The 26,442-nt window shown below is 44.7% G+C and overlaps 1 protein-coding gene across 1 annotated transcript in view; it reads right to left on the bottom strand.

Annotated features, from left to right (window-relative positions):
* Nucleotides 1-206: 206 nt before the first annotated feature.
* The window catches only part of INSR (insulin receptor), a gene marked incomplete at its 3' end in the record, with an annotated part of 122,899 nt that continues 96,663 nt past the window's right edge, over nt 207-26,442 (bottom strand). The window contains exons 11-18 of the mRNA XM_019667604.1: nt 21,245-21,519; nt 19,895-20,034; nt 10,642-10,801; nt 5,883-5,985; nt 4,806-4,873; nt 1,905-2,158; nt 455-565; nt 207-366 (exon numbers count right to left, since the gene is read on the bottom strand). Coding sequence (XP_019523149.1) covers nt 207-366; nt 455-565; nt 1,905-2,158; nt 4,806-4,873; nt 5,883-5,985; nt 10,642-10,801; nt 19,895-20,034; nt 21,245-21,519 — 1,271 coding nt within the window. The remainder of the gene's footprint in view (nt 367-454; nt 566-1,904; nt 2,159-4,805; nt 4,874-5,882; nt 5,986-10,641; nt 10,802-19,894; nt 20,035-21,244; nt 21,520-26,442) is intronic.

The raw sequence follows: 26,442 nt of genomic DNA, 5'->3' as shown, positions 1-26,442 counted from the left end.
GCAGCACCTCCGTCAAGTGACTTGCAATACAAGGTACACGAATAGTATTTAAAGAGGTGCATGAGTGAGTTCATGAACAAATGCAATAAAATTACAGTGTGAGGACCAGGCCCCATCCGAAAGACTGAACAACTCATGATAGACAACTCCTTCTGAAACTAAACGTGGCCAGGGCCATACATTCCAAAGCAGAAAGCCAAACAAACCTCCGATTTTGACGGTAAAATCGTGGGCGACCATGCAGTTTCGAGCTGCGAGGTCCCGGTGCACAAACTTCTTGGCATTCAGGTATGCCATCCCGTCGGCGATCTCTGCTGCCATCTGAATCATCTCTTGCAGGGTCGGGGGAGGGCGGCCGGGATTATTCTAAAGTCAAAATAGGGGGTTGTGTTCAGTGAGACTGGGCCATGCGGCCAAAAGAGGGTGCCCTGCGGGGTACCCAGGGGCAGCTCACCTCAGCTTCAGGCCGCAGGGAACGGAGGTAGCTCTTCAGGTCTCCATGAGCCATCAACTCCATCACCACCAGTGTTGGCTGCCCTTTGGACACCACCCCCAGGAGGCGGACCTGCAGAGCAAGCATTGGGGGTGATTCCTGGATAAGGGTCTGTGGGACCCTCACAGGTCTTCCTGTCTGGGTGTTGCACACAACACCCTGCTCCTGGATGCTGTGTGGGGAAACCCTGGTCTGTCTGGCTCAAATGCCAAGGTCAACACCCTGGTGGTGGGAGGGGAGTGGGGTGAGCAAGACAGGAGATTTCAGGACTCGGTCTGGTGGATGGGGGTACAGACACACCTGTCCACACACAGCACCATCCAAGGCAAATCCGTGGGTATTTCCTGATGTCTCTGAGCACACACGGCACGTTCCCATCTCCAGACCTTTGCATTAGCTGTTCCCTCTTCCTGACCCTCACGTGTCCACACAGCTCAGTCCCTACACCCTTTACGTCTTTGCTGAAATATACCTTCCCCACTCTTGAATGTGCTGCATTACAGAGATGAAAGCAGGGCTTAGCACTGAGCAGGTGCTCCATTAGTGTGTGTGTGTGTGTGGGGGGGTGCTATGGATGAAGGACACAGGCTCAAGGAAAACTCGGGGACACTGTGGGAGCAGAAGGCCAGGAAGTCTGTGTTGACTTGGGGGGCGGTGCGGGGAAGAGATGCACCACTGTGTGTTTAAGGGTTACAAAAGAGTCAGGAAGAGGATGAGACCAAAGACTCCAGGAAACACTGGGACGACAAGGATGGAACTGAAGAATAGAGACGGCAGAGACCCTCCTCCCACCTTTAGGGTGTTTAGCAGGGTGGGGGCTGGGCAAGGGTTCCACACCCACTGTCCTCTGTGCAGTAGGAGGAAGAACGGTGGAGTGGGACAAGGGAACCCACATGAAAGTGATCATGGAAAACAATAAAAAGGAACAAGCATTGCTAAGAGGCCCACTTAAAATACAGTGGGGAGGCTATTCCAGAAGTCGGGCCTCTGCACGTCTTACACCTCAGTTCTCAGAGCTGCTCTTAAGTTGCTAACCTGTTGCGAAACTCAGCTCAAGGCGGAGGCATAAACATCCTGGAACAACTGCTGCTGAGTAGACACCTTTGGACTTGACCTTCTCCTTGTAGTTTTCGCCCTCCCTCATTTGCATATTGGTACTAACTAAGCCCTGTTAACCTAGGGAGCAACCCTTCATTTGCAGGAAAGAATCACACTTTGTGGGTTTTGCCTTTACAAACCTGCCTTTCTTTGTTCTCTCTGGAGCACAGTGTAGTTGCTACCTGAATCTGAGTCTCCTGGGCTGCAACTTTTTGCTCACATAAATGCCTTCTGCTCTTTATTACAGCCTGAACCTTGGCTTTGGTTAGCAAAAGCAGCCTCTGACTGCTCCCGGGGCAAGCGCGGGACTTACCACATGATGGCAGGTGAAGCCCTTCATGACCGAGGCCTCGTTGAGAAACTCAATCCGCTCACGCAGACTGGCCGACTCGTTGACTGTCTTCACTGCCACGCGGGTCTCTGCCTCGCCCTTGACGATGTCCCTGGCGTTGCCCTCATACACCATGCCGAAGGAGCCCTGGCCCAGCTCTCGCAGGAGGGCGATCTTCTCCTGGGGCACCTCCCACTTGTCTGGCACATACACAGAACAGGGAACACTACTCCTCACTTATCCACACAGCATCCTCGGGGGATCCCCAGCCGCCTCCCACCCAAGTCCCCTGCAAATCTTCATTAAGTGACTTCTAGGAGCCAGGACATGTGCCAGGCACATAGCTGAGAACAGGACAGGAGTGGGTTCCTGCCCTCATAGAGAGGATGGCAGAGGCTCGGGAAGGAGCCACACAGGTCCAGGGCCTTGGTGGGTAAGTGCCAAGCTGAGCCTGCACCCCATCTTTCCTGTCTGACTCAGAGCCCTGCTGCCTAATGACACTGCTTCCCATCGAAGGCTATTGTTTCTGCAAAGTGCCACGGGAATGGTGGACCACCCGGCCTGTGAACCACTGGACAGGTGAGTGAGCTGATTCATGACCACCTAGCATCAGCTGATCCATAGGTGGTCGCAGCCACGTGGGTGAGACCAGAACTGCCCAGCTGAGCACAGCCCAGGGAGTGGACCTACCAAACTGTGAACTAATTAATGGTGGTTATTTTAAGCCACTCAGTTTGGGGTGTTTTGTTATGCAGCAAATGACTCTCAAATGCACAAAGCCCTTATAAGAAAAGCTGAAATGGTTCATGCTTTCTTTCCTCTGTGCTCCACTGTTATGGAGCAAACTGTGTCCCCCCCAAATTCATATGTTGAAATCCTAACCATAGTACCTCAGAATGTGACTGTATTTGGAGAGAGGGACTTTGAAGAGATAATCAAGTAAAAATGAGGTCATTCGGGTGGGCCCTAATCCAATATGACTGATGTACTTATAAAAAGAGAAGATTAGGACACAGACATGCACAGAGAGAAGACCACGTGAGGACACAGGGAGAAGACTGCATCTACAGACCAAGGAGAGAGGCCTCAGAAGAAACTGATCCTGCCATCACCCTGACCTTGCACTTTCAGCCTCTAGGACTGTGAAAAAGTAAAATTCTGTTTTCTAAGCCAAGCAGTGTCGGTACGTGGTTACAGCAGCCCTAGCCAACTCATACAGTCACCAGTGGCTCATCCAAGGACACTGGTCACAGAGCACTGCACACACATGAACTCGCAGATGCTCACTAGGGGCGCCCTGCCCCCAGGGTCCTGAGTCTGGATCTTCCCCTGTGTGTATCCCTTGGCTCAGGCCTTCCCGACCTCGAAGACCCTTGAGCCCCCATTTCCAGCTCTGACTGAGCACCCTTGTGCCCTCAACCTTTGCTGCATTCCCAGAGGGAAGCAGAATGTGGGGAGGAGAGGCAGCCCTGAGCAGCGTCCTGGCCTTGCCCCGACTGGGGCCCAACGGCAGCCCTGAGGGTCAGCTTCCCCATCTCTGATGTGCGGTAACAACACCATGTCCAAACAGGGAAAGGAGGCTCCTTGTCAACGTTCATTCCCTCCACACATTCCCATCTGTAATAACCACCTTTTCTAGTTTCTCCATTCTGAGGCTCTGACACTGGGGTCTCCGCTTACCCAGGAAGGACTGACCCCTCCCCCCAGGGGTAGCCAGTTCCCAGAGATGGCAAAGACTCACCTACAAGTGCACCTTTCATATGCAAACCATCCAACCCACAGCCCACACCCCAACTACCTCCTCTATCAGGCTTTCACACTCAGGGCCACTGTCCCCCTGCCCTGATCACTCCAGGGCCAGGTGCCAAACAACTAGGGCCAGCCCCTATACCCCAGAGCCCTCTGAAATTATTTGAACCTGCCAATCCTAAGCCTCACCCTGCCCTGCCCTGCCCTGCCTTCCCCGTGAAAACCATAAAAAAGGCTCTCGCCTGCACTCCCCCCTCTCTCTGTCTCCTAACCAACCCCAGTGCTTCCCCCAGTGGCTCTACGTGGCATGTGCCTCCTGCTTCTAGGGAATGTGAGGTCAAACGTCTTTTTTCATGACAGCCATTTCCATGTCTGTGTGTCTTATCAGACCTGATTAAAACAAATCCTGAGTACGCCTAACATACCACCCCTGTATCCCAAGCCAGCATCCTGCCAGGCAATGGTGCTCATGCCTTGAAAGTTGCTTTTTTTATTTTTACTGCATGAAGCATTTTAGAAACTTGTAATGCAACAGATGCCTTTCCCTAGGAAGGAACAGCTAGCCCTTCCTACAGGGGTCACTCACTACCCTTTGGTACAATCAAGGGAAACGCAGGTGTCGAGCCTACACTCCCACCACCAGCATCAGTACCACATCCAGGGTCAGCTGCCACCAACAGCAGATGTGTCCCTGGCACCCACGTAGTCTCTGTCCATCCCATCTTGTCTCTGCTTCTTGTCTCCCTTGCCCTACCCACAGTCTCCCATTGTGGCTTCCAATTCCCACCGCCCAGCTTGGACAGCAAGTTCAGACACAGCTTTCTGGCTCTGACCCTCGGCACTCGCTCTGGCACAGGCCCCGGGCTCCATACTCTCAGAGCCAGGTCACCAAGCTCTCGGGCTCCGAGCCCAGCCCACGGGTCCCAGACCAGCTAGATCAACCCATCCAAACAGGTGCAAGACAGCAGGTGTCTAACTGTTCCCAGTTGTGGGATTTCTGCAACAAGGGGCAGGTCCTCAGCTCCGATGAACACGAGGGCTCATGTCCGCCTCTTGGGGTGTCAACTCTTGACTTTCACTGGACAGTGATGGCACAGGGTTCTGGCCACCCACAGAGAAAAGGGCAGTACTCACCATCGCTGGCACTGAGGTACTCAGGGTTTGAAGAAGCATACAGCGGTCCCAGCGGCCCATCCGGCTGCCTGGAAGAGAAAAAGGGAGGCATTCCAGCTTGTCAGTCTCGCAGGACTTCATGGGTCCCTATAGGCGGCCACAGGCTTCCCCCCTGCAAATGAGAACCCCTATCAGCAGCAGCCCCATACCGGTGCTGCTCTGGAGCCATCTACTCCCAGCTCATGAGAAACAACTTTTCAGGAAACTTAGGAGCCAGTTGTTAAATACAACCATCATTCAAAAATAAATTATATAGGCTTACAATTAAATAAATTATATTAAAGCAAAGGTAATGATATTCAAAACGCACCACTTCCTAATTATCGTACTACAACTTCCTACGATCAGCGCTCTTGAGGTTATCTACGTTACCGCATTTATTTATATTATTGTATCCACCAGATGGTGAGCCGCTCTGTGCTCAGTGACCACATCAGTAGCTTGACATTGGCCACAGTGGGAATATTTATCCCACAGAAATAGGCAAACACTACAAACCATCACTTAATTTCTTGTTCTGTTGTTTGTCCAGGCTTGAGAAAGTTATGGACAAAATGTTAATAATGCAGATTAAACTTAACTGTGTGTCATCTCTAGAGCCATGATGTTGCAAATGGCATAAAACAGTGAAAAAATGTGAAGTATTTAAGAATTATTATCTGATTCCACAAAGCCACTCCTATGATTGATGAATATACATGTCTTATTTCATTTTTGTACTACTCTTTAATGCAAACAAAATATCAGTCAACACTCATGAACCCTCGTTCATCAACTGCAATTATAGGTTGGTTGTAGATACAAAGGTTCAGGGAAAAAAGTTGAGGAAAGCATTTAGTGACAATGGCTAGAGGGAATTTACGATCAAGAGTATGTATGTTGTATTACAATCATTATGTGTAAATTGCACGCTACGCATCCTTTATATAAGTAAAGTTTATAATCAACTTAGAGATAGCTGTATCTATATCTATATCTAGGCATACTTCTTCCTGGAGAGCTGGGTGTTAACCATTACCAGTACACCACTGCACTCACCTCTTTCTCAGGAATAGATAAATACTTCCAATCACAACACTGAAGAGGAAGACAAAGATGAGGGGGCCAATGATAATTTTTGCAATATTCGATGGGACGTCCACTGAAATAGAATAAAAAAATGTATGTCTTGTATCAAAATGTGTTCACACCACAAACCACATCTAATGTTGGGCCACATACATTTCTCCCCCATCTCTTGTCCCTGAGCCTCTCTCTGCTGCTTTCCCGAGCCCTTATCTCCCAGCATTCCTGAAACACCATTTGGCTCCATGGGGCTGGGTGGTGGGCTCAGAGGTCTGTACTCAGGAAGCACACCCCCGACCTCCAGACCACTGCCCGCAGCCAGCCTGGGGACAGCTTCATAGCCAGGCAACCCAGGACATCACCCAGGGCCCACACTCAGAAGGGCCCTGCTCTGGGTTTAATGTTCCACTGTCACCATCTTGAAAGTCTGAATTTTTAAACAAGAACCTTGCATTTTCATTTTATACTGAGCCCTGCAAATTAAATAGCCTATCTTAATTCCAAACAGCACCTCTGGCAGATGAAAAATTCACCAGGAAGTGCCCTGTGTGTCCTAGAGGGTCCTGCCCCTCCTCATGGGACAGCTGGTCCATGAAACTTGCCGGTTTTCCTGTTCCCTGGAAGAGTACCAGGCAAAATAAAGGAAAGTGCATGTCCCTCAAAAGAACCCCTTTTCAGCTAGCTAAAGAAACGCAGCTTTTATTTTTTAAATTCTCATGCAAGGCCGAGTTGTCTGTAATTATCAACACACCCATGTATTCAGGTGCAAGCCAAGGAAGAAAATGGGTTCTGAGAGCTCAGAGAACAGATCTGGGCCTCTGGGTCTTTTAATCATAGCAGTATAGCAAACACTTACTAAACTAAATGCGTCACTGTTTGAAGTGCTTTGTGCGAGGGATCTTACTTAATCGTCCCATAGGCCAAGGTGGGAGATACTTTGTCTAATGCCAGCTAACAGACTGAAAAGCAGAGTCTCAAGGAGGGGAGGAGTCTTGCCCAAAGTCCCAGAACTTATTCACGATGCAGCATGCATTTGAACCCGGGCCATCTGAGTGAGCTCTGACCACTGCACCATGCTGCCATTGGTGGCCAGCTCTATCCTGAGAAATCTCGTCCTCCTGTACTGCCCTGACTAAGAGCAAACTGTCTCCGGTGGGGGACAGCCTGAGAACCTCCTTAAACACTGCACCCTGGTGCCTTGCTTCCCTCTCTGTTATATAACAAATTTTTTTTTAAGTACAGCTGACCCTTGAACAACACAGGTTTGAATTGCGTGGGTCCATTTACACGTGGATTGTTTTCAATAAATACATACAATACTGTAAATGCATCTTGTCTTCCTTATGTTTTTCTTAACATTTTCTTCTCTCTACCTTACCCCTCCATTGGGCGCAACTGATCGCACAGATTCATTGCACACAAAGATGCCGCTATGAAATACGTCTTTACTGTACTAAGTCACAAACACAACTGGTGATAGGTTATGGTACAGGGGGAAGATACAGAAGCGATGAGTCACGATACTTAAATTAACCGTTAGATATTTGAAAATTTGTGTGCAATGAATCTGTGAGATCAGTTGCCCCCAACGGCGGTGTAAGTTATTTTTAAGAACATAGTATATAATATACATAACATACAAAATATGTGTTACTCTACTGTTTATGTTATTGGTAAGGCTTCCACTCAACAGCAGGCTATTGGTAGTTAAGTTTTGAAGTGTCAACAGTTATGTGATGATTTTCAACTGTGCAGGGATCGGTACCTTTAACCCCTGTGTTGTTCAAGGGTTGACGTAAACTAATGTGTCAAACATTTAACTCTCAAGATTTTTGGCTATTGTAATTCTTTGCAAGATTTCCTTGAACATGTATCTTATTTAAACAGGTTTCCTTGAACATGTATCTTATTTAAACATCTCTGATTGTTTCCTTATGATACATTTCTAGAACCAGGACTGTTGGCTCACATAAGATTTTTGATGCACATTACTAAAGTACTACATTTTAGCACTCACCAACCATGAAAAAACAGGTCTGTGTGTCTGCACACTTGGACAACACTAAGTACTGTGATTATAAAAAAAAAATACCTTGCCAATTTGATAAGTTGAAAATTACATCTTGTTTTAATTTGCATTTTTTTCTTTTTTGGTGTGGTTTTGTGTGAGGTTTCACATTGTTTTTCTTTTTTTTTTTTTAAAGATTATTATTGGGGAATTGGGGGATGGGAACAGTGCTGGGGAATTGGGGGAAGGGGAACAGACAAGTTGCTGTCGTTTTGTTCTTCAATCTAGTTGTGGAGGACGTTGCTTCACTGGCCCAAGTTGGCACCATCATTGTGCTCTTCCCGGGTGAGGCAGATCAGTCACCGGCTTCAGGACGGCCGTTCACTGCGGCTGCTGGCCGCTCACGCTGGCTGCTGGCTACACACGGTAGCCCATGGCAACCCACTGCAGCAGGGGTTACAGCCTACGCCGTCGCCGGCGACTCATGGCAGCCCAGCTCCAAGTTGAGCTGTTGTTCAGCATCTTAGCTGTAGAGGGTAGTGTCACTGGCCCTCATATGTGGGATCCGAACCGGGGCCCTCTGGTGTCCCAAGCCAGCTCTTAACCAATGCGCCACTGGGCCGGCCCAACATTTTTTTTCTGATGTTTTCTATTGTTTTGTATTTCTTTTTAAATGTGCTATTTATGTTCTTTGCTTATGTTTTATGTTAGGACATATGTCTTTTACTCATTAATATATACAATTGACCCTTGAACAACACAGGGTTAAGGTGTGCCAATCCCTGCACAGTCGAAAATTTGCCTATAACTTTTGACTCTCCCAAAACTTAACTATTAATAACCTACTGTGGATTGGAAGCCTTACTGAAAACATAAAAAGTCGATGAACACATATTTTGTGTGTTCTATTGGGTTGTCGGAAAAGTCATGACGTATTTTTTCTATGTTTTTCATTGCAACAATATGTCATGACTTTTCCGACAACCCAATATGTATTATATACTATATTCTTCCAATAAAGTAAGCTAAAGAAAAGAAAATGTTATTAAGAAAATCATAAGGAACAGAAGATGCATTTACAGTATTTATTGAAAAAAAATCTGCATATAAGTGGACCCGTGAAGTTCAAACCCATGTTGTTCAAGGGTCAACCATATATTCATTTTGTATTAAGAATATTAAATCTTTGTCAATGATGTTACAAATATTTTTCCCACTTTGATTATTTTTCTTTGAATTTCATTCATGGTGTCCCTGGTTCTTAAGAAAGAGACTCCAAATCTCTCTTGGATATCCTGAGTAATTGCAGTGTCTTTGTTATTGATGACTCTCTTGTAACACACCTAAGTTTATGCTAACAGGTGAGATGACTCGGGATGGGGTCTGGTCACCAGAAGAGCAAGCATGTGATTGGAGGGGTGGGACTTTCAGCCACCTGACCCCCAAATATTGGAGCAGGGCTGGAGATGGAGTTCAATCACATGGCCAATGATTCAATCAGTCACACCGAGGTAATGAAACCCCAATAAAAACTCTGACACCAAAGCTCAGAGGAGTTTCCTGGCTTATCAATACATCCATATGCCGGGAGGGTGACATGAGGTGTCCTGATTCACTGGGGAGAAGACACGGGAGCCCTCCTGGCCCTTGTCTTATGCATCTCTTCATTTGGGTGGTCCTGGGTTATATCCTTTATAATAAAACTGTCCTTGTAATTATAGCACTTTCCTCAATTCTATGAGCTGTTCTAGCAAATGATAGAATCTGAAGGAGTTGTGGGAACACTCAAATTTGTAGCCAGTTGGTCAGACGTGCAGGAGAACCCCGAAACTTGCATCTGGCATCTATCTGAGAGCAGTCTTGTTGGGAACTGTGCTCTTACCCTTCTGGGGTTCTGTGCTAACGCCAGTGGGCAGCGTCAGAATTGTAGTGTGGTACACCCAGATGGTGTCGGAACTCTTATCCTAGTCCTGACCCTGACCAGAACCATCCCAACAAGAATCTCTCCCAATTTCTACACTCCCACTGGGGCCAGGTATGTTAAAATCCAGCCAGCCACGCAGAATCCCTACCTCTCCCACAACCTCCTGCTTCTCCAAGTGTAGAATCTCCCTCTGTCCAAGTTTATTCACTCATTCTAGTGTCTGGGCTCCTGCCACATGCCAGACTAAATATCCTCTTTTGCCCCCACTTGTATATTCTTCCAATTCTCAGCCAAGATGCCACCACCTCCAGGAAGCTCTCCCTGACCAGCTCAGCCTTCCCCACCTCTCTACCTTCCCTACTGTCCACAGTGTGTCCAGCTGGCCCAGTGGTGGCACTTATTGCCTGGACATCGAGAACACACCCACGGATGAGTAGGGAAGCTCCCTCCATTGGAGGACATGGCCCATCTAATAACACAGATTGAAACACTAGTTCACAAGAGCTGATGTGTTCACAGGTTTGTCCTGTGCCAGCCACTTGAAGTTCATACTGTCATTGAAACCACCCTTCACCTCCAGAGGTGGTCCTATTATTATCCCCATTAACAGATAAGGAAGTGCAAGCTCAGAGAGGGCAAGCACCTTGCCCTGGTCACACAGCAGCAGCCAGTGGATCCAGAGGTCAAGTCCAGAGCCGGCACCTATAGCCTCCAACCTTCCCTGACCATCCTCTGAAATGTTGTGCCGTTCCCAGCACCGAGCACAGACCCAGCCAGTCCAAGTCACTGTGCACACTTACAATAGTCTGTCACATAGAAATAGGTGGCTTCTGTCCAGGAGCCGTTGCCCGCCAGGGAGGTGGCCCGGACTCGAACGCTGTAATTCCCCGGAGGCAGCCCGCGCAGCCTGCAGCCCCGCTCCAGAGCGAAATGCTTGCGGGAGACACAGAGGTGCAGCTCCTACAAGACAAGGGGAGGAGAGAGAGGAGTGGGGGCTGCGCCTCGGACATTCGGGAGCATCCATCCCAGGAGGGAATGTCACAGGCAGGATCCGCTCAGAAATGACACAGGGAGGAGAGGAGGCACAGGGTGCGACATGCAAGCGACTTTGAGACTTTCGGAACTTTAGAACCGAAGCTCTACAGGCAAGGAAACAGAAGCAGAGGTTACCATGATTGAGAACAGCCCATCTTTCTAAACCAAAGGCCAAGCATTTGACCTGGATCACTTCATTTAATCCTTACAACAACCCCGTGTCTTGGTTTCTCCTTAGAGAGGAGGAAACTGAGGCTTAGGGTGGAGTCAGCGAACTTTTGCTGTAAAAAGCCAGATAATAAATATTTTCAGCTTCAAGGGGCCAGACAGTCACAGTCACCAGCACAACCTGCCGTCAAAAGCAGTAAAAGCAGCCAGAGACAAATCCCAAGTCATAACAACTATAAAAGAACAGGCATGGCTGTGTGTCCACGAAATACTGTGGACACTGAAAGTTGAACTTCACGTAATTTACACGTCATGCAATACTATTCTTCTTTCCATTTTTTTCCCAACCATTTTAAGATGTGAAAGTGATTGTTAGTCCACATGCTGTACAAAATCAGGCATACAAAAATAGTTTGCCGCCGGCCGAGTGGCTCAGTTGGTTAAGAGCTCACTCAAGAGTTTGAGCTCTGAGCAACAGCGGTTCGAGTCCCGGCCTGAGCTGAGCAGCCGCTGAGCTGCCAACAGGTGGCAGGATGGCTCAGCTTAAAAATAAAAAATAAATTAAAAAAAAATAGTTTGCCAACCCCTGGCTGAGGATGCAAAATGATTAGTGGGAGGTCCCATAGCTGGTGACTGGCAGGGCCTGCCTTTGACCCCAGAACCGTCTGGCTCCAAAACTTCTTGCAACCACTGTGGGATATTTTCACCAGGCCTCCAGAAAGTCCCAAAATGGCAGGAAAAAAGGGATCCACATCACCTAAATCTCATTCCAGGCTGTTCTCCTACACCTCCTGGCCTCTGCCTCCTCAGAACCAGACCCATGGGCTTAATGTCTTAAGGACAAATTTAAAATCTCCTTCCTTCCCATGGTGTCTTTTGGTTTCACTTGAAAAGAGCTGGGATCTACCTAAATGTCTGATAAAAGAGAGGAGGTAAGCATACACACCCTGGCAAAACACACATTGAGATCGACCCAGAGCTTGTAAAGAAAGGCAGGAGGCTCACTGGGAAATAAGACCATGAAACCTGAAAGCCCTGGGCCAAATTTTGAAAACTTTCTGAAACAGCTCCAAGCTCACAGTGCATGCAGAGATCTGGCCTGGAAAATTTTAGAGAGAGAGCAAGAAATGTGAAAGCTCCCGTGCTTATCATGTGACAACAGCAGCCAGAAAACAAATTGGCTGGAGGCGGGGGTGGGGATTTCTAGTCCAAAGGTTCTTCCAAGAAGGATGAGTCACCAAGTAGAAAGGGATAAATCAGCAAATATAGACACCAAAGGTAGCTGCTATCCAGGACAAAGGGGGCACACATCCTCCAATGTCAGTCATTTACCCCAGGCACCTCAGGGGTGGGGACTGAGAAGGGAGCATGATGGAAGGAACTAGAACCAGATGCAGGTACATAGACACCAAATAAAACAAAAACAAAAAAGCAAAACAAGAAGCAAAACCTGATCAAGAGTGAAGAAGACAATTACATAAAAGTTTGTGCAAATAGGGAAGGAAAAAAGATCAAAACTGCAAAAGATACTGAAGCAAAGGATATGAAATGAACTCATGAAAATGGATGCTTTTACCAGAGAGGGGGTGGTCCCTGGGGCTAGGGTCTCCCAGGGAGGAGAGATGAAGTGGCGAGGGGACAAATGACTTTAATGCAAGAGTTAAGGACAGGGAGATTCAAGTGGTGCAGCTAGAGGTGATTTGGGCTATTAACTAGCAAACAGGAACAAAAATGACCTTCACCAATTGCTGAGAGGATTTTGTAAAACCAACGAAGTCATAAAGGTATAAAAACAATTGTACCTTACTTTTGACTTTATCAAAGCAATGCTAGACAATTAAGGAAATGTTGGAGATCATTGAGTAGTCTTGTCCACGAAAAGGTTTTTTAAAAGGTTATTGTACCCCCTCACTCTCTCCTAATTTCCTTCCATCTCTCTGTTCCCCTACAGGTTGACTAGGACTGGTCTGCCTGGGATTGGGGTCAGGCCCGGAAGGGTAGGCCCTGGTGGGGATTCATGGTGGAGGTTCCCATTGGTGGCCCTTGGGCTCCAGGAACAGGAGAGGCAGACCAGCCAAAGGCAGCTGGGAGAACATAGGATGAGGTGCAATGTCAACTGGGTAACCAGCTGCTCCAATTTACCCATGACTAAGGGGTTCCTAGGATGCAGGATTTCAATGTTCAACCCTAGAAAATTCCAGTCAGATGAGATAGAGTTGGTCACAGCAACAAGAGAAAAATCAAGGAGAGTCTGCACATAATCTATATTCTCCTTCTTGCTACCAACAACACCCCAAACTTCCTCTGGAAGCTCCGCCTCCCCCTTGAGTGGCTCTTGACTGCCAACTTCAACTCTACCCTGATTCCAGGGATCACTGACTGTCTGAAGCTAAAAAGTCGCATTAGTTTGGGGAAGGGCACAAAACTCAGACCCAAATGAGCCATCATGGAAATGCATATCAAGACCACAATGAGATACCACTTCACACCCACTAGCATGGCTATAATAAAAAAAGATGGACCAAGCATACATTTCTATAATACATCATCTGTATAATTTTACTAACTAATGTCACTCCAATAAATCTAATAAATCAAATTTGGGGAAAAAAAAAGACCAGAGCAAGGGTTGGTGAGGAAACGGGAACCCTCATACACTGCTGGTGAGAATATAACATGGTGTAGCTGCTTTGAGAAAGAGCTTGGCATTTCCTTAAAAGTTAAATGTAGAGTTACCATATGACCCAGGAATTCCATTCCTAGGAATGCACTCAAGAGAACTGAAAACATACACTCCAAAACTTCACAAATGTTCATAGCAGCATGATCCGTAATAGCCAAAAGGTGGAAATAACCCAAACATCCATCAAAGGATGAATGGATAAACAAAATGTGGTCCATCCACACAATGGAATATTATTCAGTTATAAAATGGAGTGACTTACTGCCACATGCTATAATGTGGATAAACCTTGAAAACATTATGCTAATGAAAGAAACCAGTAACAAAAGGCCACACACATATTGTATGATCCATTTATATGAAATGTCCAGAACAGGCAAATCCGAAAACAGAAAGTGGATTAGTGGTTGCCAAGAACTGGAGAGAGAGGAGGCAGGGAAGATTTGGGGAGGTGATGGCTAAGAGGCATTTCTTTGGGGTGTGATTAAAATATTCTGAAATTGATTCTGGTGATGGTTGCACAACTCTGTGAATGTACTAAAATCCATTAAATTGTACAAGTTAAATGGGTGTATTTTATGGTATGTGAATGTATCTCAATAAAACTGTTATTAAAAAATCCTCATGCCTGAGCCAATCAGCACATAGCACTCCACTGGTCATATGATTGGTTACTGGGTATGACCTCAGCCTGGCTGGGAATGCTGGGACACAGACTCTCTCTCTTCCTGTAGGTTTGGCACTAAGAGGATATGAGGCTTGAAACCACAGAAACCACAAAAGGACAGACAGGAGCTGTTGGGCTCACTGCAAGGACCCTTAAGATGCAACTGAACCAAAGGAATTCTGGATCCAGCCATGCCTGAACTCTTTGAACTGTTTAGTTATAGGAGCTAATAAGTTTTCTCTCTGTTTCAAGGGGTTGAGGGGTGGGGGTTCCCAACTGCTGGTGGAAGATGAGGAATAACAGCATAAAGGATCTAAAACCCATAGCCTGTTATCTCAACCTCTCCATTATACTGGACAAAGTTCTTCCAAACATCCTTGTAAAAGGCTGTACATCCACCCATTTTAATGAATATACCATATTCCTTGTACCCATTCTCCGACAGACACCAAGTGCTTGCACTTTTTGCTAGTGATGAAAATCTTATGCATAGATTGAGAATCACGTGAAGTCTAGCTGAACTGAAATCCTATGACTAAAGACATACAGAAGCCACCTCCAGACTGGTAGAAGGGGCAGAGACACGGAATGGGCTGGTCCCATACCCATGTGTGACCATTAAAAATCGGGAGGGGTATCTCAGCCGCAGAAGTCCCCTTGAGGAGCACGGGGTCCCAGCCCCACACCAGGCTCTCTAGCTCAAGGTTCCAGTGCTGGGGAGAGAAGTCCCCACAGCTTCTGGCTATGAAAACCAGCAGAGATTGTGGCTGGGTGAGATGGAGGGAGGCTAGAGTCCAAAGCATTCCTCTTAAAGGACTCGTGTATGGACTTACTCGCTGACAGACTCACTCACTCTGAGCTCCAGCACTGGGGCAGCAGTTGTTTGAAAGGTGTCAGGGACATAAGGGGAAGAATTAAGTTGTCTGGCTTCAAAGTGAGGGCTGGAGGGGCAGTTTTCTCCTTGGACAGAGGAGCTAGAGGAAGACATTATTTCTTTGTTGAACCCTCCCCACTCCCAGTGTGCAGACCCAGGCAGCTGTCATATCTGAACCTCCATCAAGCTGGCTAACACTCTTCACTCTGCCCTGGTGATAACGTGAGACACCACCTCACCCAAATTTCAAGCCCACCCAAGCTGCTTCCAGTGGCTTTTCCATACAGTGGCTTGTCTTGGCTCAAGCTGTGGCCTTTCCTAAAATCTCTCATAGGTTCACAAACCCCAAACAAGCAGCATCCGGCTTCAGCATGTCCCATACCTCTTGCAGAGCAGCCCCAAACCCGGCACTGGTAGCAGCCGGCCTTGGTTCATGGTTTGGCCTCTCGAGGCACCTCCAAGCCCAGCACAGGTGGTGGCCATCTATGGATTGCTCTGTGGCTCCTGCTGGGTGGCCCTGGGCAGGGCACAAGCTGCAGCTGAACTTGGTCTGCAGCAGTGTCCCTCCCAGGAGGTCCTGGGACTGGCACACCAGGTGGCCAGCTTCACTGGACCCAGTCCGAAGCATAACTCAACTGCCTCCAAGGACAACACACCCAAAGGGCAGACTGGGCAGGCACCAGAGCCCTGTTAAACTGAATCCTGCTCTGTAGGATCAGCCACTACAAAATGGCTCCTCCATTGTAGTCACAGCCAGTCCTCAAAACCAGTCAGTCCAAGGGTCAATCCCTCCCACTGATGTGCACACAGCAACCAAGACTCAACTACAACAGGACACACATAACTCACACAAGGGACACACCTGGAGCACCCAGCTCAGGTGACCAGGGAGACTGCACCACTGGGCCGCACAATACACCTACCACATAAGACCAATCTACTAACAAGGGGAGACATAGCAGTGCTACCTAATACATAGACACAAACACAGGGAGGTGGTCAAATGGGGAGACAAAGAAACATGTCCCAAATAAAAGAGCACAACAAAGCTCCAGAAAAGAACTAAGCAAAATGGAGACAATCAATCCACCAGACAGAGTTCCAAACACTGGTTATAAGGATGCTCAATGATATCAGGGAGAACTTCAACAAAGAGATAAAAACATAAAAATGGAACTAGAAAACATAAAAAAGAACCAGTCAGACATGAAGAATACAACAACTGAAATGAAGAATGCACTAGAAGGAATCACCAGCAGATTAGATGAAGCAGAGGATCGAATCAGCAATTTGGAAGACAAGGTAGCAAAAAACACCCAATCAAAACAGTAAAAACAAAAAAGAATACAAAAAAATGAGGATAGTTTAAGGGGCCTCTGAGACAACATCAAACGTATCAACATTTGCATCATACGGTAACAAGAAGGAGGAGAGGGCAAGGGATTAAAAACCTATTTGAAAAAATAATGACAGAAAATTTCCCTAACCTGGCAAAGGAAATAGATATGCAAGTCTAGGAAGTGCAGAGAGTCCCAAACCAAATGAACCCAAAGAGGCCAACACCAAGACACATCATAATTAACATGCCAAAGGTTAAAGACAACGAGAGAATCTTAAAAGCAGCAAGAGAAAAGCAGTTAGTTACCTACAAGGGAGTTCTCATCAGAGTGTCAGCTGATTTCTCAACTGAAACTTTGCAGGCCAGAAGGGATTAACACAAAATAGTCAAAGTGATGAGAAACAAGGACCTACAACCAAGATTATTCTACCCAGGAAAGCTATCATTTAGAATGGAAGGACAGATAAAGAGCTTCCAGACAAGAAAAAGCTAAAGAAGTTCATCAACACCAAACCAGTTACAAGAAATGTTAAGGGGACTTCTTTAAGAAAATTAAGGAAAAAATATATTAAAAATATGAATAATAAAATGGCAATATCTACATATCTATCAACAATTACTCTCAATGTAATTAAATGCTCCAACACAAGACATAGGGTGGCTGAATGGATAAGAAAATAAGACCCCTTCAGATTGAGACACACACAGACTGAAAGTAAGGGGATGGGAAAAAGATATTTCGTGAAAATGGAAACAATAAAAATAAACAAAAGCTGGAGTAGCAATACTTATACCAGACAAAATAAACTTTATAACAAAGGCTATATAACAAGAGACAAAGAAGGACCCAGTAATCCCACTTCTGGGTATTTATCTGAAGAAACCCTAAACGCTACTTCGAGGGGACGTGTGCATCCGTATGTTCATTGCAGCATGGCCAAGATGTGGAGGCAACCTGGGTGTCCATCGATGGAAGAATGGATAAAGAGGAGGTGGTATATAATACAATAGAATATTGTTTGGCCAGGGAAGAGAATGGGTTATTGCCATCTGTGGTGGCATGGATGGACCTGGAGGGAATTGTGCTGAGTGGAGTATGTCAGACAGAGAAAGACAGATGCAAGGTGATTTTGCTTATATGTAGAATCGAAAGAACAAAATAAACAAACAAAACAGAAATAGGGAGGGGGTTGGGGTGGTGAGTGAAAAAGGGGAACAGATTAAGAAGTACAAATTTGTTGTTACACAGTAATCATGGGGATGTAGGGTACAGCATAAGGAATATAGTCAATAATATTGTAATAGCTATGTGTGGTGTCAAATCGGTACTAGATTTATTGGGGTGACAGATGAAAGGGGGACTGCGGGACTGGGTAAAAAAGGTGAAGGGATTAAGAAGCATACATTGGTAGTACAAAATAGTCATGGAGATGTAAAGTAAAGCATAGAGAATATAGTCAATAATATGGTAATAACTATGCATAGTGCCAGGTGGGTGGTAGACTGGTTGGGGAATCACTTCTTAAATTATGTAAATGTCTGGCCACTGTGCTTTACACCTGAAATTAATATAGAAATAATACTGTATATGTCAACTTGTAATTGAAAATTTTTAAAAGGAGGTAAAAAAAGGTGAAGGGGAATAAAAGGTTCAAATCTACAGGTATAAAACAAGTCATGGGATGCATTGTACAGCATAGGGAATATAGTCAATAATATTGTGATAGTGTGGTACGGTGTCAAATGGTTGCTGGACTTATCATGATGATCACTTCTTTAATATATAAATGTTGAGTAACTATAGTATACACCTGAAACTGATATAACATTGTATGTTAGCTACATTTAAAAATCCTAAAAAAAAAGGAAAAGGAAATCTTATGCATAAAGCTTTGCCCCCACCCCAAATTTGAATTATTTTCTTAGGACATGTGGGATTAATATATACAGGATAAGATATTAATAAGTCTCGCAATAACGGTCCCCTGTGGGGCATGGCTCCCTTTATGTACTCCTGAGAGGTCCCCTCCCATACTGATGCTTGGCTTGGCCACTGGACTCACTTTTGTGTACATTCTTCTTTGTTTCTTTTTACAACTCTCTTCGGGCTGTATAAAAATAGGCCTTGGGCCAGATTTGGCCCACAGACCGTACTTTGCTGATTTCAGTTCTAAATCATTGTCAGAGCTGAATATTTGAGTACCAAGAACAGATCTGGTCCCAAGATGGGTAAACAGAGGGAGACCAGCTGTCCTTCCTGGCTTGGGAAAGCCATGCTGCACCCACCTGGTTACAGAATCACCAAAGATCCAGGAAATCAGACAGTTTTGTTAGGCGTTAGCAAACTATGGCCCACAGGCTAAATGTGGCCCACTGCGTGTTTTTGTAAATAAAGTTTTATTGGCACACAAGCACACCCATTCACTTACCTATGATCTATATGGTGGCTTTTGAACTACAAAGGCAGAGCTGAGTATTTGCAACAGAGTCTGTCTGGCTGCAAAGCCAAACATGGGTACTATCTGGCCCTTTTACTGCCATCCCCTGGATTAGAACATCAGATGGGCTTGGGTTTGAATCCTGACTCTATTCCTATGACATTGGACTCAACTTAAATTCTGGATGCCTCAATACCAAGCTCATTGGGTTATTCTGAGGATTTATTGCACTTCATCAGTCCCAAGAGCCATATCACTTTCACATTTTGACATTTCTAAAATTGGAACACATATTACAAGCAGCATCACCTTACAGTTAGATGTAGCTGCACCTTTTTGTTTCTCAGTGGTCCATAAAAATAATGAGGCCTCTCATCACATCTTAGATGTGAGAAAACACAATAAATGAGATATTGTGTATAAAGCACTTAACATGTGCGGGCCACCAGAGAGCCCTGGGGATAGCTTCACTACTTTTTTGTCCTTAGATCCTGTGTCTTGTGCATCTTGGTATTCACCATTCACCCAATAAAAAGTCACTTATTAAGGTTTTAAGTGATGCATTCCCAGACTCAGATAACTTTCTTTAAAGGAGATGAGTCTCCTATCATGTGAGGAAAGACACAAACTCAACTCGTAGGACAGAGCCAGAAAGCAAAGTGAAAAACTGCTGAAAGAAATGTTTGTGGATTGGCATTTCTGACTCGTTTCTCTGGAAAGTTACGTATCAAGACTTTGAGTTCTGACAATGAAGCATCTACTGAGAAGCATGTGGGCCAGAATTTAAGAAAAGGAAAGAGGTACCAATGACAGCCGTGAAGGCTCATGTCCAGGTGTCAAATGTCTTACCTCATCGCCGTACCGTCGATAACTCACTTCGTACAGCACAATCAGACCATTGGGTTCCTTCGGCTCCTGCCACATCAAGTGAACAACATTGTTCTCGAAGATTTCATGGGTCACGGGACCAACAATGTCATCTGCCTTGGCTGTAAGGAGCAGTGGTTAGAGGTTAGAGGCAGGGACCTGACCCCTGGGTCGAATCTCACCTCCTCCGTTTACCAGCTAGCGACCTCGAGCTGGTTACCCTTTCCTATGCTCCATTTGTCTCGTTTGAGAATGGACATATAAAACTCCCCTCACAGGACTGCCCACATATCTATGTCTGTCTGTCTATCTCAAGTTCTGTTGGTTCTGTTTCTCTGGACTAATACCCTACATATATGTATTTCTTAATTTTACTTTATTTTTCTGATGGCTTGTATGTATTTTTCTAATGTTTATATAATGGCTGTGTATGTAAAAAAACAATAAAGGCAACATGGATGGACCTTGAGGGTACTATGCTAAATGAAATACCGTATTTCCCCATGAATAAGACGCACCCTTTTTTGAAAAATTTGGGGTCTAAAAACTGGGTGCATCTTATACAGTGGTTGTAGATTTTTTGACAGTGATGAGGAGTTGTATGAATTTTATGATGAATAAAACTTGAGTTCAATAACTTTATGTAATACATTTTTTTTCAAATTTCGGGCCCCAAATTAAGGTGCGTCTTATACATGGGGAAATACAGTAAGTCAACAGCGAGACAAATACTGCTTGATCTCACTTAGATGGGGAATCTAAAAAAGCTGAACTTATTGGTGTAGAACACATCTTCATAAAAAGAAAAAATAAATAAAAATAAATAAATAAAATAATAAAAATAAAAAAGCTGAACTCAGAAAACAGAGCAGCACGGCGGTTACCAAGGGCTGGGTGGTGGGGGAAATGTGGAGAGTTAGTCAAAAGGTACAAACTTCCAGTTATGAGATGAATACTTTCTGAGCATCTAATGTATGACACGGTGATTATAGTTAATAATACTGCATTGTATACTTGAAAGTTGCTAAGAGGGTAGAACTTAAATGTTCTCACCATAAAAAACAACTAGTCATGATGTGAGATGATGGAGGTGTTACCGACACTCTATGGAGGTGTGTGCACTATCATCATACTGCAATATACAAGGAGATCAACTCAACACTTGGACACGTTGTTATAGGAACTTACACAATGTTCTATGTCAACTGTATTTCAGTAAAGCTGGGAAAAACTAAAGATAAATAAAAAATGATAAAGGCAAACAAGTTAAAGAGGGTGGAGGGCTTGTCCTCGGTGGGCATGGGTCTCCCGGCCCATGATGTGCCAACCCACCTTCGGGCATGGTCCTGGCACTGACATAGGCCGCTACGCTGCATCTTTCCTCAGGGGAATCTTGGTTGCAAGCCTGTAGCTCGATGCGATAGCCAGTGAAGTGGCGCAGGCCGGAGATGACCAGAGACTCTTTGTTCACTACTTTCTCGAAGGGCCGGTGCTCCTCCGAGCTCGTGGGCGTGCTGGTCGAGGAGGTATTGGGGAAAGCAGCAGCTGTGGGCATGACCGTTGTCACATTTGCCACGTCACCAAGGGCCCTGCGTTTCCTCGATGGCCTGTGACGACAGCAGGATACACAAGGTCACGCAATTGCCATCTACATATAAATGCTGCTGGACAATCAGAGGCTTAAAATGAAAGACTGGTGCAGTGGGGCGCAAGGGGGCAGGTGGATTACAGTGCAGATTGCCAGGAATTACAACCCAGTGCTGCTTTCAAGATGCCCTTGGCAGCATCCTAAGTCAGGGCAAGCCTACCCAAGAGGGCTGGGGGCTCCAGACCATCGTAGTAGACATACACCCATATTGCTCTCAACATCCTTGATTTTAGGTTTTCGTTTGGCAGAGCAACAGGCTACCCAAGGTCAGTGTTAAAAATAAGACGCCAAAAGCATGCAAGAGTCAAGCTTTTCAGGAAGCCCCGCCAAATGGCATTTGCCCAATGGCCCAAGCCACTGACCAACACCATCAGTTTTAACAGGAGAAACGTATCTTCTAATTTTTATGACCGTTTAGGGTGCCTGTGTAATGTGATAATTCAACTTCAATTCTTACCACTCAGGTTGGTACGAATAACCCAAAAAAATGCCAATGCAAATGACACACTTTTCCTCCCTTAAAAAGCTATATTAAGAAATAAATGTTGAAACCCTAAAAGTTTAGAAATACCAAAAAAAAAAGTAAAAAGAAAATTCAAATTAGTCATCATTCCACTGCCCACTGTTTCCTGTGGGCAATTTTTTCCTAGAAATGTTGTGTATGACTATGATGAGGATCAAGCTAGTTTTATAACCCACTTCGTTCATTTATATTAGAAGCATTCATCAAACATTTTCTTTAAAAATATAAAGTCTTAAGTAGCACAGAATTTAGGTTTTTTTCTTTTTCAACATGAGGCGAGGTTTCCCTTCCTCATTTCGAAAGGAGAGCATGCTTATTGCAGAAAACTTGGAATACTGTAAAATACTCCAATTAATGCATGAGCACAATTTACTTAACCATCCTCCGACATTTTTAATATGAGTGCTTCCAGTTCTTTTTTGCTATGATAAATATTGCTTTGACCTTTGCCTGGTTGCCTTATTAGGTCCTGAAAGTGGACCCCCAGAAGACAAATCACTAGGTTATGCCTTTTACACATACAGCTAAATTGCTCTCCAGACCTTTACTTTGATCTGTGGTCTCAGCAGTGGTCCATGACACAGCACCTCAGCAATAGTGAGTGAGAGTAAGCGGGGTTTTCTTTTTCAGCTTTTCAACTTGAGAGACTTTTTAAAAAGGCATCACGCTACTGCTTTACTTGTAGCTCTTCGTACTGCTTGGTGTGGACTTTTCTTTCCTGTGTTGGTTCTTCTGTGTTTCTCTAGGCAATGGTTCACGCTTATCCTATTTTTCCAGGAAGTTCTACAGCTTTCCTCATTCCTGCTCCTGTGCTGTCCATTCACTAAGGGTTTTAACCCTTTATAGGGTTTACCCAGTTTGCTGTTCGCCAGTGACTTTCTTTAAAGGATCTAAAACAATCTTTCCTATTTATCTGTACAATTTTATAGCTCAGCAAATTTTCAAGTTTTCCCTTCACAGGTAATTCTAGATGCAGTTACTAAGGTTTTATGGCAATTAAGAAAGAGATCGTTTCCAGTTTTGTATACCAATTATTGCTAGTATATCCATTGGCTTTTGTTTATTTATATTGTTCCTACTTTGCCGAACTCTCTTTCTAAGAGTTCCATAGTTGATTTTCTTGGGTTTTCAAGGAACACACCAGGAAAAAGGTCAGCAAACTTTTCCAGTTAAGTGCTAGACAGTAAATATTTTGGGTTTTGCAGGACATGTGGCTTTTGTCACAACTACTCAACCTTCAATGGCTTTCAAGCCATTGTAGCTAGAAAGCAACCACAGACACAATGGAAACAAATGGGTGTGATAGCATTCCCAAAAAAAAAAACCTCACTGAGAAAACAGGCAGCCGGCCCATGGGCCAGCATTTGTCCAGCCATGCACTAGATTACCTGCAAATATCAATGATCTTACTTTCCCATAATCCATTCTTTTAAATTCTAATTTCTGTTTTGTGCCTAACTGCACTGGCTAGCTACCCATGTAAGTGTTAATTAGCAATGATGACATTGGGCTCCTTCCAATTCTAACAGGAATAGTTTTTAAACTGATGTTAACCTGACTGTGAGTTTCATCTGGGTCATATTTGTCTTGTTGCCTTTTTCCTCCCTTTCTCTAAATTAGAATTTTTTAAATTAACATTATCAAATGAGATTATTATATGAATTTCCTTACTAGGCCTCTTGATGAATTCGATTACATTATCAGATCTCCAGATCTTAAACCATCCTCACACTTCTGGGATAAATGATATTGCCAGCACAGTGTTTTATTTAGGACATTTGGATCTAAAGTCCCATATTAGCTGATGCTGGGTTTTCTTTCAATGATGCATCTTAGGTTCTGCTAAGGGGTGCTATGTTAGTTTCATAAAATGAACTGGGAAGATTTCCATAGATTTCTATGTTCTGGAAAAGTTTCTATATTACAAGAAATAGTTGCTCTTTCAGAATTCAAAAGAACTCATCTGTAACACTCTCTGGGCCCAGGGTCTCTCTTTTTTCTTTTCTTCTTTGTTTTTTGTTTGTTTGTTTGTTTTTTGAGGAACTTAACCGATATCTTTTTTAAGGCTTTTTTCAAAGTTATTAGAATATTTATTTTTTTCTACTTCTTGAATCAGCTCAGACAAGATAAATTTCCCATGTGAAAGTTTCAAACTGAATTGCACAGGATTGTCCATAGGAATTCAACATATTAAAATCTTCCTTAGACCCCAGTTTTATATCACCTTCTTTTCTTCTAGTTATTTGTGGGTTTTTTCCCCTTTGATTTTAATTACAAGTTTAGCCATACTGATTTTCTCCTCCCTCCCTAATACATTTATATTTTTACATTTTAAGTTTTTTCTTAATTTATAAACCATTTAAGTCTACTAATTTGCATCAAAGCTCAGCTTTGCAATATTCTACAAGTTAAAGTTTGTGATGCTGACATTTCCATTATTTTCCAAATGGACTTTAGTGAAAGTTTCCATTTCTGCTTTGACCCAATAGATATCTAAGTGATTGACTTTTAATTACCAGGAAGTAGAATTTCTATTCAAATTTTTGAAGTCAATTTTTAGTTTTTACTGTACTATAGTAAAAAAAACGAGAGGTCAGAAAACAAACTCTACTTTAGGAGATACTCATTATGATTTTCCTGTGGTCTTTTTGCATGAAAAGAGCAATGACATTCTCAGATGGAAACCAAAGGTATCAAAGCAAAAATATGCCCATATTAGCAAGATTCAAACATTTCTATACAGCCATTTTGCAAGTGGGCCTTGCAAAAATGATCAAGACACCGGTGCCTCATAAATAACCACTAAGAAGTTGATATCTGAACAACTGAAGACATAAAATGAGCTCATCAAACAGGCAAAATATGTATTTACCCAAAGGATTATACCCTGAAAGACCACAACGTAGTCATGAAAGACACCCCTGACCAAACATCAACTGATCCTGCTACTCCCTACATACACAGCATTTGATTATCCCACACTCTCACACTTGACCAGAGGTTCTCAACAGGTGGTGATCCTGCCCCTCGTCCCACCATCACAGGGACACGGGGCCTATCTGCAGACATTTTGGTTGTCACAGTTTGGGGGGCAGGTGTGGCAGACAGTGAGTAGAGACCAGGGATGCTGATCAGCATGCTACAACACACAGGGCTGTCCCCACAACTGAGAGTGAGCCGGCCCCAGGTGTTAACATCTGAGATCAAGAAACTCTGGTCTGGAGCAAGGCCTCTAACTAATTTCTAGACCTTTCCCTTCTACAAGATTATCTTCCAAATGGCCACTAGAGGGCAGATTGGGGCCACACACATATGCCTGAAAATAAATACATAACCACTGTTTAAAGGAGAAAATCACTGGGGTGGGCGAAATGGGTGCAGTGGATCAAAAGGCACAGCTTCCAGTTATAAAATAAATAATCCCTGGGGGTGTCAGTACAGCATGGTGACTATAGTTCATGCACATTTGAAAGTTGACAAGAGAATAGGTCTTAAAAGTTATCAAAAGAAAAAAAAGAAATTTGTGACTGTAAGGTGACTGGTGTTCACTAGACTTACTGTGCTCATCATTTCGCAATAGATACAAATAACGAATTGTTAGGTTGTACACCTGAAACCAACATAATGTTAAATGTCAACTGCATCTCCATAAAAGTAAAATAAAGAATCCCTTCGCATGGCCCCGCCCTGCCTCCAGTCCAGCCTCCTGTTCCTCCCAAGAGCCCGTGAATGGTCCCACCATCTTGACTTTCCCTCAGATCTCTCACTGTCCTCTCCTCCAGGACCACATTGTGTCTTAAAAGAACAAAGGAAGTTCATTCAAAGGGGAGCGGCACACCTGCCTTACACCTATAGTCCTGCGCCTGTCACCCCCAATAAAAATGTTCTGTTTTTGGCTCAGTTTTCCCCACTGCTTGCCCCACATGGTTTAGACTCTGGGCACTGGGCACAGTTCTGCGCACACAGCAGGCGTCGGTAAATGCTCAGTGAGCAAATCCAGAGGGGAAACTTGTGGCATCTGGGAGGTACCCAAGAAGCACCCCTTTGATCCTTTGTTTTAGTAAGAGTGTGCTAGTTATGATTTTTCCCCGCACTCATGCCCACATCCCATCTCCAGGTGAAGGCATTTAACGTGTGAACTGGTGAAGCGCCCTGTCTCGGCAGAGCAGCCCGCCGCATGCATCAAGCCACAGAAGCCCCTGGGGTCTCGAAGGCACACCATCCTCCCAGTGTGGCCCGCTGGCCCTGCACTGAGCAGACACTGGGGCCGCACGGGCATCCCACAGGTGAGTCATATCTACTGTCCTCAGCACCACGGCCTGAAGAGGATTTTCTGTGAAAACAAAACCAACTGCTTTG

This window comes from Hipposideros armiger, unplaced genomic scaffold (genome assembly GCF_001890085.2).
Source record: "Hipposideros armiger isolate ML-2016 unplaced genomic scaffold, ASM189008v1 scaffold_502, whole genome shotgun sequence".
Classification (NCBI taxonomy): Eukaryota; Metazoa; Chordata; class Mammalia; order Chiroptera; family Hipposideridae; genus Hipposideros; species Hipposideros armiger.
The sequence above is the reverse complement of the archived record's forward strand: the minus strand, read 5'-3'. Positions and strand labels throughout refer to the sequence as shown.